A 16892-nucleotide genomic window follows, 5' to 3' on the forward strand; every position below is an offset into this window, starting at 1 on the left:
AGGGAACTGCACCCAAACGAGTAACGACTGTCCTGTGGCTTCAGCTGTGGGGATCCTGAGGCGAAGCTACGATTTCATTACTAAACATTATCTAACTAGTAACGATTATTGTATTTTTTCATTTTTTTTTTTCATTCAAATGCATTTGCTATGTTGCTTGTAATCACCATCACCACCATCATCATCATCATTATCATGATGATCTGAGCCCTGCTTTAACACCTAGAGTAATTAAGATTGTCTTGCAATGGGAGTTTGTGTGGAACATATGGTATGTGTAAAGATGGCACTGCTGCATTTTCATCTGCTTTCATGTTCTGTGAAGGGCACGTCTGCTCTCTGAATCATTGCTGCTTGTTTTGCAAGGTCTTTCAGGTGAAACTTGCAATCGGGTAGAAAAAGTATAAAGGTTGAATCTTTTCTTTGTTGTTGCCTTCAAGGATCATTTTGATGTCAAAACTGTGAAAATGTAGAGAATGTTGAGTCTTGACATAACCCATTAAGGTGCCCTATAGAAAACCAATAGAAAGGTTTTGGAATCACAATGCATTTCAATGCTCACGCGTCTTGTAAAAACGGTCATATGATCAACGTCTGTTAAGGGAGATGTAACGCACAGGTCACATCCGTCTGTTAAGGGAGATGTAATGTGCAGGTCACATCCGTCTGTTAAGGGAGATGTAATGTGCAGGTCACATCCGTCTGTTAAGGGAGATGTAACATGCAGGTCACATCCGTCTGTTAAGGGATTTGTAACGCGCAGGTCACATCTGTCTGTTAAGGGAGATGTAACATGCAGGTCACATCTTTCTGTTAAGGGATTTGGAATGCGCAGGTCACATCTGTCTGTTAAGGGAGATGTAACGCGCAGGTCACATCTGTCTGTTAAGGGATTTGTAATGTGCAGGTCACATCTGTCTGTTAAGGGAGATGTAACACACAGGTCACATCCGTCTGTTAAGGGAGATTTAACGTGCAGGTCACATCCGTCTGTTCTGGGAGATGTAACGCACAGGTCACATCTGTCTGTTAAGGGAGATGTAACACACAGGTCACATCCGTCTGTTAAGGGAGATTTAACGCGCAGGTCACATCCGTCTGTTATGGGAGATTTAACGCGCAGGTCACATCCGTCTGTTAAGGGAGATGTAACGTGCAGGTCACATCCGTCTGTTAAGGGAGATGTAACGCGCAGGTCACATCCGTCTGTTAAGGGACAACCTGTTTCAAACTTTTTACTTATTACCACTGCCAACAATGTTCTTGCCAAGTTCCACCTGTCTGTTAGTCTGTCTGTGTGTTAGCAAGATATCTCCAAAAGTTAAGAATAGATTTGCATGAAAGCTTGGTCATGGGAAGAAGCAATTTACTTTTCTCACTGATTTTGGCCAAATGGGGTGGTGGCAGTGGCTGTGGTTTTCATGCCTAACTTTCAAATGGACTCGCATAACAATACAAAACTTTGTATAAAGGTTGATCAGCACCAACTGACCAACCTTACACACTGGGAGGGGGTGGTGTGGCAATGGGTATGGCTTTTCACGAACAGGCATGGAAACAGATTCACATAACATAGAAACGTAACGCCATGAACCTATTTGTGGCCAATGTCTATCAGCAGGAGGGTGCTGGAAAACTCATTAGTGGCCACAGAACAAATATAGTGCTGAATGGCCATGTGGTGTTGCAATAACTAAAATGTATTTGACTAAAATGCTAGAATCTCATGCCCAATTTGAGATACAATCATGAAAATGCAAGTGGGCCTATCTTCTCATGTGAAGGGCATGAAGAAATTATTAACTTGGTGAATGTCCAACGTGGAACTGGCAACCCTTGACAATTGTTTAATGAGTAATTGTTGTAATCCTGTTGGTGATGTTAGGGTGGTAGAGTGCAGCAGACCCTGCAGCTCTTTCGGACCACAGCTGGTTACCCCTTTGGCCATTGGGCTATAATGAAAGGTTCAGCCCATTTCATAAAATGCAAGTATTAGTTATTGTTCTTGTGTTAGTAATGTAGCTAGTATGTACTTGAATGGTTTTGAAAACACGCTTTTTTTTATATGTCTGTAATACCTGACAAAACCGGTCTTCTGCTTTGGCACTGTTATACCTTTCCCACCAAGTTTTTCTCCAATGGTCTGATAGACACGTACATTACATTACATTATTGGCATTTGGCAGATGCTCTTATCCAGAGCGACATACAGTTGATTAGACTAAGCAGGAGACAATCCTCCCCTGGAGCAATGCAGGGTTAAGGGCCTTGCTCAAGGGCCCAACGGCTGTGCGGATCTTATTGTGGCTACACCGGGATTAGAACCACCGACCTTGCGGGTCTCAGTCATGTGCCTTAACCACTACCCTACAGGCTGCCCCATTGCAATGAACTCTGGGAGCTTGAGACCCGGGAAGCATGGCAGTAACTGCATACAAGGAAAATAATGTTTAAAAGATAGGAATATTGTATTTACACCCCAACATGTGGTGTCCTGTGTGTGTGTGTGTGTGTGTGTGTGTGTGTGTGTGTGTTGGCATATATACCCATGTGCATATGCTTTTCATATTAAACAGGAATCAAGTACTTCCCAGAGACATCATCAGGAATAATTTGACTTACATCTGAGGGTGCAACTTTGTGAACCATACTGAGTAAAAAAAAAAGAAAAAAAAAAAATTATAAAAACAAAACAAAATTGGGCTAAAAGCCATACTGAGATGTACCCCATACAGCACATTGGTTTTCAGTTGCTTTGGGATTTGGGAGGGCTAATGGGAGGTCTAGTGAGGACCAGAAGAGGGGTGGGTCAAAATTCAGACCCTGTCCACACTGAAAACCATTGGTACAGTACCGATGTGAAACGGCTGTCTCACGATTGAGACAGCGCCAAGGGAGAGTGTGTGCAGTCATGCCACAAAATGAGCTACTTGTGTCAAACATGCGTGGGGGAAAAGGCTGGAGTCACTTGAATCACATTAAAGAGGGCAACTACTGGTGTTTTGTTTCTGTCTCAGTGGAGGCAGTCTCAGAAGTACCCTCGTTATCCCTGTTGCCATATGGTTACCATCCTGTTGCAAAGCGCTTACCACCCAGCCCTGCTTCCTGTTTGCTACCAAGCAGTGGTAGGTTGCCCAGGTGAAGCGATGTGTATTCCGTATGTGTCGAACAGGTACGTGGGAGTATGGGTATCTAACACTTGCCTTGGAACACGTGGCCCTAATTCAGATTTGTATCGTTTCAATGGAGTCTGCTGCTGATCTAGATCATAAATCAGTATTGGTGCCAGAATGTCACGACTTGCTTTGGAATTTGCTTTGGAATTACGCCCAAGCCCTGAATTTGAATTCCTTGATTCCATGATCTTGATTTTGCATGCACACCTGTTGTGAATATGTGTACTCCATCTTACTCTGTTGTGAAAGGTCTGCCTACTTTTGTGAGTCGAATGAATGAATCGCAAATTGAACGGCATCAGCTATAGAAGTACTTATTCAAAAACATATTTCATATAATATCACGTAAGTTCTCCTCTTGCTGATTTGGGAGCCATTCAGACTGCATTGCTGCAAAGCAATTTTTGCATGCATCACTTTGAATGCTGAAGCACCTTTTGGGTTAATTTACTTAGAGTGGTATGTATGGATCTATCTTTGCTCAGTAGATTGTCACCTTTACAACATCAGTTACAAACACACATCAACCATAGTCTTAAAGGACTATGTCATTTGCCTTTATTACACGATCCAGGATATCAAAACCAATAATATGCTATACAAAAGTAAATATTAAGTAATAAATAAATAGTCCCAACCTTAGCCAAACACATGCATTGCTTGTATAACAATGTCCCCTCTCTTTCTATTTGCTTCTGCTACTTTCTGCCTGTTCTAATAGCTGAGCTGACCAGAACGTTTGGCCTTACATTTAAGTCTCTCAAATGTAGAATATTATATTCAGAAATCAATGCAAGCTTGCCTGGATTTTTACCTTATTGTAATGGGAATGAACATTGTTTTCTTGTAAAAAATTTAGTTTTAATCACACAAGCATGTCTTGACATGGCATGATTTCTATCTCTAGCTTTGTATTGATATTTTCTAATGTTGCTAACCATGGGAACTGTGGCAACGAGTCCATGATTACTGGTAGATAACTAGTGAATATCCATAACTAGCGAACCAAGTCACTTTTTCTTGAAATCTAGAACAGACTTGTGTGACAAAACTATCTTTTGGTTAGTAACTAGCATTATAATTACCAGTGAATTTTCGAGGCTATGTTTTTAGCTGACATTTACAACTTTTTAACAGTTGTAATGCTAGCTGTGAAGCTACTTATCTTGAAACGGCAAATAAAGGCACGTTCAGAGTGCGCTTTGATTCTTGGTAACAAGCAAACTATGGTTATTATTTCTCAGACGTCGTACAATGCAGCAGCTCGTGCCTTTAGTCGCTATGAAGGAGAGGCTGTTTGTCTTGCTACATTCAATTTAGTGGTTTTCAATTTGATCACTCAATAAAAAGTCTTGGCATTTTTGGCAAGTTTTTCCTCTTACTCCCTGCACAAACAGTTAGGAATGCCAGAGAACGTTTGGGCTAGGTACAAAATGTCCATCCTCCTCCAAACAAATATGAACCAACATCTGTCTCTTTGTTCCTTTTATTGAGTGACGCACGCGCGCACGCCCACTGCAGTTAGCCGGCCCGCATTTGAACCAGCCAGCAGAAAAGAGCGTCCTATCTGTCCAACTTTATGCCCCTTTTAGTAGAAGCTAGCATGTTTAAAGCCTTTTATTTTTGAGCTTTACCCTCATCTGACACATGAGCTGCAGGTAGGGCCGGGGAGATGTATGGGGCTTTAGTCGGGGAAGTGTTAATCCCTTGTGTTGGGGCTATAGCTCAAATAAATGAGGAGAAGAGGGGATCACTCTAATGAAGATGCTTCTGCAGCCCCCCCCCCCCATCCTCCTCTGGCAGGTCCCATGATGCAATTACCATCGCACCGCCCGCGCGTCCTCCCTGATCATTTCATCAGACAGGGCTGGGAGCACAAACAAGACCGCCATGCTCTCGGGGAAATGGGAACAGGTTCCTCTTTATCTCTGTAAAGCTGAGGCCAGGCAGACGGGGAGCTGGAGCCTAGCCTAGCCAGGAGGTGATTACTGTTGGGATCCCACTGCTTGATACCGATGTTATTGCTCCTGCCTCTGGGCCCTGAGACCAGCCAATGTAAAAAAAATACAACATGGGGTCCTGAGCAGCCCATCCCTTTAAGGTGCCCAGGAGTGTGATGGTCAGTCCCGGCAGTGTGTGCTTGGGAGACTCTGCGGGCCAGAAGTGGGTCAAATAGTTCATTGTTTTGGATTAAAATGCCTTGCTGTGCTCGATTGATCTTTCCTGGTTTCCAGTTGAGCCAACCAAGAGGACCAGATGGCGGGGTGTGGAATTTTTGAGATTTCATAGGTTCCAATACACCAGACAAGCACAGTGACGTGTAGTAAAGGGAGGGGGGAGGAATGAGTCATATCGTCAGCAACTACTAAATTATCAAATAAAAATCTAAATAACAATATTGAAAATGGAACTGGGATGCAACAAGGAGAGATTAAAAAGCTAAACGTTTTTTTTAGCTAAAATAATCTATGGAGGAATTAAAACAGTATCCAAGCTTTCACAACTTGACCGTTGGCAGTTTCAAGTGAGCAGGGTAATTGTGCAGTTGGTGTGATTTCATAATACTTACCCACCAAAGAAAATGGGATGGTTGCTTGCATAGGAGCAGGTTTTTGCCTACTTCCATGACACGGATGTGGCTCCTGGCAAACAAACTTTTTTTTTTCACCTTTGAGTGACAGTGCATGGTTATGGTCTTTATTGGATTATAATTTTTTCTTTACAAATGGACTAATGTGATGTATCACATGGAGACAGGATACTCTGCTTTAGAACTGAAGAAATATAATTTAGTGTTTATTTCCCCTTATTTGTATTTATATATTTTTTCAAGGATCTTTAATTTTGTACAGTGAGGGGAGGTGTTCTGCTGTTCCGAACTTTGATTGACAGCTCTGGGCTATCCTAATTACATTACCCTCCCTGGAGGTATAGCACTGTTTGTCCCCATGTGGCTTCATTTGTCACCTTGCGTTGTCCTCACCTTGGCCATCAGGATGCATATTGGGTGTGGCAGCAAGCCCTAGTCTCCAAAATAATGGTTTAATTAACGCCTGTGCTTCGCCACATGAGCTCTGCACAACCTTGGGTACAGTTAGCTGGTTGGTCAGTGGGGAGTTTCAGGAAAAGAAACCCCTGAGCCCACTTTATCAAGGCTGAAATCCCTGAAGTTTAATATTACCGCAGTCTGCAGTTTATTGAGGTGTCACTCGTCTGGAAAGGGGCTCCCAAGGAAGATGCAAGTCACAGAATCACAGAAAGGAGCGTAGTTTAATTTACACTCCTCCTGATAATGTGCAGTGTTCTCTGTCAAATTATATCACATGCTCCCAATTTCCAATTTGTAAATGGTCTTCTCTTATGCAGAACAATGTAATATGGTCTGATGGGATCAAACCTCCTATATTGTAGTAACTTACTGTATACGATAATGAAATGAACTGAAACTGTCATACACATCACAGTGCGATAGTAATCATATTTTACCGTTTAACCACAGGTAAAAGTGACTGAGAACAACATTTTCAACACTGACTTGGCCAAGACATGTCTCATACAAAACATACAAACATTGCTTAAAAAGTGGTACATTTACAGAGATAAAGCAAAATTAGAGGGACGCAGAAAAAAGTACTTGTCTCTGGTTATGGTTATGCACTTTGTTGTATATCGCTCTGGATAAGAGCTTGTAATAATGTAATGAGGTGTAAATCAGTGAAAGCTTTCAGTCTATCAAGGAAGGATGTCTGAAGGGTAGTGAGGGTACTGTAGTGTGGGAGCCATACAGTATGGTCTCATCAGTATACTGATGTATTTCAGCAATGCAAACAGATTGTGCAATGTTATTTATGCAGATGGAAAAGTGTGTAGGACCTAAAGTTGAGCCCTGGGGCACATCTATAGTTGGGGAGTGGTTGAGATACTATTTTCAGCCTTGACACACAAAACGCTGACTGTCCAACAGAATTCATACATTGGATTCTCAGAGTCTGTCAAAAGATGGCCAGAAACTGTAGATAGTTCTTTCTACTACTATTCAAGAAGAGCTGTGAACAAGATGTTTTCCTGGAGTGGTGGGACAGCATGATGGTGGGTTCAGAGGTATCACCTCATAATACCGTAATATTCCTCGTGCTCAGTGCTCTTTTGATTTTACAGAATAGGAAACATTTTGACTGTCATTGCCAACACTGGCCCAACAGTCACCAGACTGAAAACGCTTCATGGTCTCCGTTTTTATACACCTATGGTTGCAATATAGCACTACTATATAAACTTACTATACTACTATATTTATTTAGCAAAAAAAAAAAGCTTACGGTTTAGATATGAGGATTAGAAATGAGAAATTATCCTGGATTGATTTCTTGGTTGTGCACAGAGCTTGGTTTATCACCATAATTATTAAAATAAGTTAAATACAGGCTATGACATATCCAAATATTTCAGTCAAACTGGAAGTTATTTAGCCATATACAGAAATAGAGTGAATGTATCAATTAGTCTTAACTCTATTTAAGAACCACATGGATTGCCAGGAAGCAGAACTGGCAGCTGACCTCTGTGTCCTCCATCTGTAGAAGATGCCGATTGTCAGATAGATCCCATCTCACTCTGGTATGAAGTCTCCATTAATGGTGACTGCAATGTCCATGATGTTGTTGATTAATATCTCTTGTGATCACGGTTCAGTTCCCAGAAGGAATAGCTGTTTGGTGAGACTTTTTGATCTCTTTAAAGCATTTTATTGACTACCCTGCATTGATTCTGAATGTGGACAGCCGGTTAAGCCCTGCCCCCTCACTTTTCTCTGTGACTAAATGTTTCCCCTCCTCACATCCTGGATAGGCACATTTATTTGGAAGGAATGAGCAAGCAAATATTGTCTGTCACTCAGAAATAATGACCTTCTCCTCACCCACAATAGGAGCTTGAAGATTGTCTTCCCAGCTTAAGGTTTCTAGTCTCAGCCAAATCCTTGTTCTTGGGAAATTCCGTACTTCTGATGTTGGGCTTATACAAATTAAAAGGAAAGGTACTATAATGGTTCTTATACAAAATTAAAACCCAGGAAAAAAGGTAGTTGTACTTCCTGAGCATTTGAGTGTCTAGTTTTGTTAAGTCAACCTAAACTCTCTGTTTATGTAGATGCGCATATTAAACTATAACTTGAGCAAACGGCTGCATACAGGGGTGAATCAAGCAAATGAGTCCTGGCACATCTCTCACTCAACTTTTGACCCTTGGGCTTGTTCCTCAGTCATCTCCAGTGCTTTTGGTTCTTACAAGAAAATCTTTGAAGAAAATCCAAACTGGGAGATGGGGGGGGGGGGGGGGGGGGCACCTCCTCCCCCACCTATGTGCGTTTGGTCCTGCCAGACTAGATGGAGAGCTGCCTGCACACACACATCAGTATCCCTCCGCCTGGTGGGACCTGCCCCCCTTGCTGGCACTGCTGACTGTCTGTGCCTCGCCTGCATAAATCCCTAATGCCTTCCAGAGCCCCTGCCAGGGAGGGAGGGGGTGGACAGGAGGAGAGGAGGGGAAGGGAGGTGTGAGGCCCTGTGGAGCCAGTCTCGCACTACCCAGTCATTGCCTCAGTGTCACGGCGGAGTGACGCAGGCACGGACGCAAGCCCAAAACGGGCTCCCTGGATACCCCAGCCACCCCCAACAAACCCCCCAACCCACCCCACCCTGGAGCTCCATCAAAACCACACCTCTTCACGCTGGAAAGCGAAAGCGCTTTTTTTCCATGGAGCATGAAGGGAATATTTTCTGTCTTCCATAAGAAAAACGGAGCTGGGAAAAGCATTGTTTTTAGTTTGCGTTTCATTCAGTTTTCCATCTTGCGCTCTGGGAGCGGGACTGAGTGCTGAATCACACGGCTCAGCTTGGTGCACGTCAGGCTTTGCTCAACCTTTGTTCTGAGTAGAAATCGAAAACTCTTTTAAAAAGCAAATGTGCTGTTTGTACTGCCACAAGCAATGCACAGTAACACAAGCTTTAAAGTGAACAGCGTATTTGTTTTCTTCACATTTCTTTTTCCCCACCAGAGAACTGTTTTTGCACCTTTATACCATTTTTTATGGAACTTAGCATGTTAGCTAGTATTCTTTAAATTCTCCTTAAATATTAGAATCATAAGTTTTGAAAGACAGTTAATTGCATTTGCGGATTTGAAGAAAAACCGATTTACTTTATTAGCTACTCTAAGGGTTGCTAGTGTATTATATTTTTCTCCTTCATGTCATTTTGTCAGAAAAATTGTAAGTTTGTCAGTCATTTTGCCTCTTACTAATATATACATGTAATAAGCATTTGAAGTGTCCCTGGGTATGGGTATGTGCTAATTAACCTATCTTGATAACTCTGTAAATAGGATCAATGTTTGTCTTCCATTAATTGAAATAACTATTCAAGGAAAAAAGCCGATTGGAGTGTTTACCAAGTGAATTCCAGGTGTCCTCAAAGGAGATGTATGGTATTCGATATTTTGTAACTTATAAAGTGTATTGATCCAAATGCAGTGACGAACAGTCGCCTAATTAAAGCGGCAACATAAATGACCAAAAATATGTTAGGCTTCCTGTTGTTAGCCTGTGTCACTGAATCTGAAATGGTCACTTACATGTGAAGGACAAGGTGTCTATCCAGTGGACATATATTACATTAATGGCATTTGGCAGACGCTCTTATCCAGAGCGACGTACAACAAAGTGCATACCCATAACCAGGGATAAGTCCGCTGAAAGACCCTATATATATATGGGCCTATATTCAGTACATTCATACACATTCACTATGTGCAATATAAATTATATACATTTAAAAAAGGTACAAAAATGAATCAAAATTCCAATGAATAGAATATATTCTATGATGTATGTAAACAAATCATATAAAATTGATTATACTGTAAATAATCTACTGTTTTCATATACTCGACAGAATCCTTACATTTTTAATATTGTTTGCGGTTTTCTGTACTGCTCGTGTTGTAGCAATTGCAATACAATTAACTGTAGCATCATGCTTAAGGTACATGACTGGGACCTGCGAGTTTGGTGGTTCGATCTCCAGTGTCGCCACAATAATGCACAGCTGTCGGACCCTTGAGCAAGGCCCTTAACCTGCATTGTCTCCTGCTTAGTCTACATCCACTGTAAGTCGCTTTGGATAAAAGCATCAGCCAAATTATATGTAATGTAATATGTTTATAATATCTTACTCTATATTAATGGATCATATTTTAGTTTCCCAGCCATGGACCATGAATGAACCCACAGGGTAATGTACAGTATCTCCTAAAAGGGTTTCCTCTAGTACAACTGAACGCAATGGTTCTCTAGTTGTGGTTGTGTCTGTGTCATGTGACGAGACAGGGGTGGAGTTTGTGGTCAGTCTCAGCAAAGTCCCCCTAAATATTCTTTCTCTCGGAAATGCACTTTTTGAGTAGACTTGATGAGTGAGCGCGCGCACACACACACACACACACACACACACACACACACACACACACACACACACACACACACACAAATGTAATGTGCTGTTGCCTTGCTTTTGTAGGTATGGCAACAAGGAGTTAGTTACTTTCAAAAACCTGTGCCGCAGTCTTTTTTTTTCTTTGCTTTTTTTTTAAAAGCAAGCACTTTAAACAAATACCACGAACCAGTAGACTATGCTGGGCATGTTTATTTAGGCAAATTAACATGTTGGCATGTGGATTTGCCCTGGAGTAGGCAGTAAATACCAAGGAGTTCCAGTCCCCACTTTGTTAATAGGACCCCTGACTTGATCTAAGCACCATCTCTAAAATGGCTAACCCCAATTACCTCCCTGTGACTGCTACTGGGCAACAAAGTAGGAGTGCAGGGCATGATGGGTAATTACCTGCAGGAATGCTGGCACAGTGGGTGAGATGTTCTCAGTCTCTTTCCAGCTTCAGGTGGTAGGGTGAAAATGATATGTATTTAAGCTCTAGGTTGGTTTCTTTCCCCTTGAATGTGTACAGGCCCACATAATAAACTCTGGAAAAATGTCAGCTGTTCAGAGCAGTGTTTTAAGGTTGGGTTTCTCTGAGCAGTCTCCTTTCAGAGGTCTTGGACAGAGATGGCGGCTACCACAACAGTTAAAAAAGCAGTTTTTCAGCACTTGCTTTCTCTGATTGATGATTTATGTCATCATCTTATATAAAAAAATTTAAAAAATTGAATTCCATTTATGATGACTATGTTTAGAACAGCACTTCATGTGTATTTGACTAGTTATGGATGTGATGCTTTGGGTTAAAAGCGTCTGCCAAATGACTAAAATGTAAAAATGTAGACTTGACATGCCACCTGGAGCGGTGTTCCTTCTTTCCCTGTTAAAAGCACAAAATGACGATCAGGAACCTACAGCACTGGGGCCTGCCGTTCCTGGGTTCCCCCTCGCCCCCACCCCTACCCTAGTTTTGATTGGGCTGTTTTGCATGTAAATTCATGTAATCTCTGTTTTTAAGGTGCTTGCGGTAACTCGCAGGCTGACGCAGTATGATGCAGGCTTTGGGGGTGGAGGGGGGGGGTCTTTCCCCCAAACCGGGAGAACATTCCTGAGCCATTCTGCATCAACTCAAACAAAGTGCAGTGCAGCTTCTCTTCAGTTTCTTTTTTGTGTGTGGGGTGGTAGACAATGATGAGGAATAGAAATCCTGAAAATATGAGCTTCATACACTGCTTTCTTTTTTGTGATGGAGCCTTCTGAAATTACAGATTTTTCCATAATTCTGCCATTAGAATTGCCAAATGAAAAGAAACCATTTGTCTTATGAGAGACAATTGTCCAATTACTTTTGGTCCCCTAAAATTTGGGGGACTATTTATAACAATTGCTACGATTCCTGCGCTGTTCACCCAATATGGATGTTAAAACCCTCAAATTAAAGCTTAAAGTCTGCGCGTGAACCACATATTGATCATTTTATTTCAACTGTTTGCTGGAATACATGTTTCACCTTTCAAATACTCATGGATTTGATGCGATATGATGCCACGTCAAAATGTTGTACCACTAAATTCTGTGATTGTGCCACCAGTTGTAAAAGTGCAAGCAGTGTAAGTAGAACGGTTTTTGTAGATTCATGCAAAGGTCCTTCATACATTCTTATGGATTTTGCTGCCTGGACTAGTTCCCCCTCCAGCTTGCTGTAGTTACAGTATGAAAAGCTAATGGGCCATGCTGTGAGCGCAACAAGCTCCTTCATCTGGCTGACACTCTCAGAATGACTTACAAGATCTCCAGCTCAGTGCTAGCCTGGGGGCAGTCAAGCTCTCGGGCACTGTCCCACTGTCTTGGGATTTGCACAACGCCAGCCGGCTGGCCGACTCTGCGCTCCCGCCCCGGCAACAAATGGCCCCAGCTGATGGCTTTATATTCGCCTCCGGGAAAGATCCGGAAGCATTCAAGCTGCTTCTGTCAGTCTTATTTTGCTGGTGCTTGAGGATGAGATGCCCTCCTCTTACAGAGTAATGCAGACCTGCTCCTACAAATTGGCAAATTGCTGTTGACAGCTGTGTGTGTGTGTGTGTGTCTGACTGTGTGTGTGTCTGTGTGTGCGTGTGCATTCATATACATGTGCTTAGTGGTTGCCTGAGTGCGTACATTTGTAATTGTATGTGCTCAAGGTGTTTGTGTCTGGTTTTTATCAGTATGCGCTTGGATGTGTGCGTGTATGTGTGTTTAGGGCCATAAAATATTTGTATGTGTATATGTGCATATACAGTACTTGGTGTTTGTGTGTGATTTTTGTCTGTGTATGCTTGCGTGTATACAGTATGTATGTGTTCCTGTGTGTGTACTTTGCATATGTATAGCATTTTGCATTTGTGTATGTATGCATGTGTGTGCGTACATAGTATCTGCATGTACAGTACTTTTCTTAGCTTGTGTGTGTACATGTTTAGGCGTGTATGTGCGTGCGCCTGTGCGTGTGTGTGCACGCCTGCACATGTGTGTGTGTGTTTGGTGGGTGTATGTGTATGTTTGTGTGCATGTTTGGTGGGTGTTTGTGTATGTTTATGTGTGTGTGTGTGTGTTTTGTGGGTGTGTGTTTGTGTGTGTGCGTGTATGTTTATGTGTTTGTGTGTGTGTGTGTGTGTGTGTGTGTGTGTGTGTGCACCTGGGCATGTGTGGGTGTGTTTTGTGGGTGTATGTTTATGTGTGTGTGTGTGTGTGTGTGTGTGTGTGTGTGTGTGTGTGTGTGTGTGTGTGTGTGAGTGAGTGTGAGAGAGGGAGAGAGAGTCTGTAATTGATTTGTGTGCTGGGCCCCTCCCCTGCCCCAGGCCTGCTGCAGTATTGATGAGCCCTGAATAAAACATGGAGAGAGGGGAGGCCTGTCGCCCAGCGGGGGATTCCCCCGGCCCTCGCCGAGCTGCTTCCTGTTACTGGATTACCCAGCATTCCCCTGGCCCCTGAGCCCTGCTGCCTGCTACCTGAGCCTCCGTGTGGGTCCCAGCCAAAAAGCTTCAAAGGGGCCTGCTGTGTCAGAGGCTTGCCCCAGGGAGAGAGAGTCATGGGCTTCAGCCCTGGGGTTCAGCCCTGCGGCCCTGCCCATTCCCACACAGTCCGCCCGCTGTGTTTCTACACGCTGGTGATCATGACTTATGGGTAATAATTTAGCGCCCGGCCACAGAGGCTCAGTGCATAGTTGGTGCAGCCTGGGACCCGGAAGGTTGGCAGTTCAAGCCCCATTAGATCCACACAGCTGTTGGGCCCTTGAGCAAGGACCTCAACCCCATAGTGCTCCGGGGTGGGGGATTGTCCCCTGTTTGGTCTAATCAACTGTAAGTCGCTTTGCATAAAAGAGTCAGCTGAACAACAAAGTTTTATTCATTCATTTCATTCATTCATTGAGTTTAATAACGCGGTCATGTGTACACCCTTAGAACGCTGCTCTCTCACACAGGAAGCGGGTAGCTGTGTCGGTCTGACGTGTTTGATTTAGCCGCCTGGTCTTGTTCTGGTGTTGCAGGCGTCCCTGCTCCCGCTCTGCCCCGCCGACCCCGCGTCCCCTGGCTCCTCCCTCCTGGGCTCTCAGGTCCACGCCGCCGCAGTGAACGGAGACAGGAGCGCCCTCCACAGGCTGATCACAGGTACTGGCCCCCGTTCAGCTCCGCCATGCTGGCTCTCCTCAGGGAGTCCATGCAGAGACTTCTCCTCTGTCATTGTGATCCTCACTGTGTGCCAGGGACCAAAGACATTATCAATGGCCAGAACCTGAACAGAGAGATCCATGGTTGTTATGTATAGGGGCACAACTCTATAATTGCCAAATCTTCCTTTGCAAAGGGTAAACGGTACATGTATTCCAGGGTCTTGCACACATCCGGACTCTGTTGATTGATTTTGTGGAACTGTGTGTTATATGCCGCACGTGTAATTCCGTGAATGTTTTCTGTGTGCGTGTATGGGGTGTGTGTGTGTGCGTGTGTCTATGTGTGCGTTTCCATGTGTGTCTGTGTGTGTGTGTCCAGCCGATCCCTCTCTGCGGGACAGGGAAGACCAGTTTGGGCGCACTCCTCTGATGTACTGTGTGCTGGCTGACCGGCTGGACTGTGCAGAGACTCTGCTGAAGGCTGGGGCCTCCGTCAACAAGTCTGACCACAGCCAGCGCACCGCCCTGCACCTCGCTGCCCAAAAGGTCAGATACTCCCTCACCCAGAGACTACACAGCACACTGACACACTGCACACTGTGAGACCTGGAGCACTGATACACTGCACACTGTGAGACCTGGAGCACTGACACACTGCACACTGTGAGACCTGGAGCACTGATACACTGCACACTGTGAGACCTGGAGCACTGACACACTGCACACTGTGAGACCTGGAGCACTGACACACTGCACACTGTGAGACCTGGAGCACTGACACACTGCACACTGTGAGACCTGGAGCACTGACACACTGCACACTGTGAGACCTGGAGCACTGACACACTGCACACTGTGAGACCTGGAGCACTGACACACTGCACACTGTGAGACCTGGAGCACTGACACACTGCACACTGTGAGACCTGGAGCGCTGATCCACTGCACACTGAGATCTGGAGCGCTGATCCACTGCACACTGAGATCTGGAGCGCTGATCCACTGCACACTGAGATCTGGAGCGCTGATCCACTGCACACTGAGATCTGGAGCGCTGATCCACTGCACACTGAGATCTGGAGCACTGATCCACTGCACACTGTGAGACCTGGAGCGCTGATCCACTGCACACTGAGATCTGGAGCGCTGATCCACTGCACACAGTGAGACCTGGAGCACTGATCCACTGCACACAGTGAGACCTGGAGCACTGATCCACTGCACACAGTGAGACCTGGAGCACTGATCCACTGCACACAGTTAGACCTGGAGCACTGATTCACTGCACACAGTGATACCTGGAGCACAGACACATTGACAGCTGTCGCACTGACACTGCTAGACCGCTTACTGACACACTGCACAGAATGAGCCTTGGCATGCGGGTCCCACTGCACACACAGCCCACTGACCCTGGTTAAAATAGGTCCTAATTTTAAGGCACTGTTCAGCCTATTGTACATTGAGAATCCGTGCGTACACAAAGATGCACTCAAAAGCAGGGTGTGCTGGGAGATTTTTAACAGCATACTGTATGCATCTTTTGAAGTTAATGATGAGGAAAAGGGGCAAGGCAAAATGGGATTAGGCAAAAAGCTGGTCATGTGTTTTTGGAAACATTTGTTGAAAGTTTACAACACAAAAGGCAACTAAATTAAAGGGGGAGTGTGAGTTTAGGGGGATGGAGAGTTTTGAAGGATGTGAATAAGGAGAGAGAGGGAAGTAAACACACGGAAGAAGGGGGATAGCTGCCAAAATATGTTCCTTATTATGTCCCTGCCTCCACAGGCTCAGGCCTCTATAAAGCTGAAACCTTTCGATAATGGCCTCAAAGTCTCCTCAGGAAGGTGTAGGTTGAGAGAGTGAACAGTGAGCTTGCTCATGCCCCAGTGACCCCTTGTCTCTGAGCAGGAGAATGGGAAGAGCTGCAACCTCTCACACCGGCCGGAGCCAAAATGGTCACTCATCACTGTGATGACACAGTGCATGTCTAGAATGTGCCCAGGCTTTTCTGGAACACAATGCTGTCCACTTTGTTTTAATAGCCCATATTCAAAAACATTTTTAAACAGGATGCAGCATTAGAAGGCTGTGGTATTGTTAAGGCTTTTCAGTTTTTTTATTGATTAAAAAAAACTGTAAATGACACCGTTACTGGGATCATATATTACCATCTACAAACACTAATGTGTTGGAATAAATACTCACTTGTGTTCAAGGTCTTTAACTGATGACTAATGGCGGGTAGATGTGGAGGCATCTACAGTAGTTTGCATAATTTCTGTATCTTCTCTGGATACAATCCAGATACAAGTTGCATTAAGTTAGCTCAGCACCGTTGCAGGGTTACAGTAGTAATTGAATGTGGATATTCATAGCTGCTACTGGCTTGAAGCCTTAGCCTGGTCCTGCAGCCTGTGGGAAGCACTGTAAGGAACAGCTCAAAACAGTACATTTTTGTCTCATATTTAGACTCTTATTTCTGTTACTTTTTTGCTGAATAAGACGAAAGGCTTGCCAATGTGGTGAGACAGTTTGACTAATTTCAAAGACTTGCCAATCGGATAAGACCGTTTCACT

The 16892-nt window shown here is 44.1% G+C and overlaps 1 protein-coding gene across 3 annotated transcripts in view; it reads left to right on the plus strand.

Annotated features, from left to right (window-relative positions):
• invs (inversin) overlaps positions 1-16892 on the plus strand; it is a 50389-nt gene that overhangs the window by 4744 nt on the left and 28753 nt on the right. For all 3 annotated transcript variants that reach the window (XM_061227524.1, XM_061227436.1, XM_061227605.1), the window contains 2 exons: positions 14190-14310; positions 14692-14858. In XM_061227524.1, the coding sequence (XP_061083508.1) occupies positions 14190-14310; positions 14692-14858 (288 nt within the window). The remainder of the gene's footprint in view (positions 1-14189; positions 14311-14691; positions 14859-16892) is intronic.

Source organism: Conger conger, chromosome 1 (assembly GCF_963514075.1).
Source record: "Conger conger chromosome 1, fConCon1.1, whole genome shotgun sequence".
NCBI classification, from domain to species: Eukaryota; Metazoa; Chordata; class Actinopteri; order Anguilliformes; family Congridae; genus Conger; species Conger conger.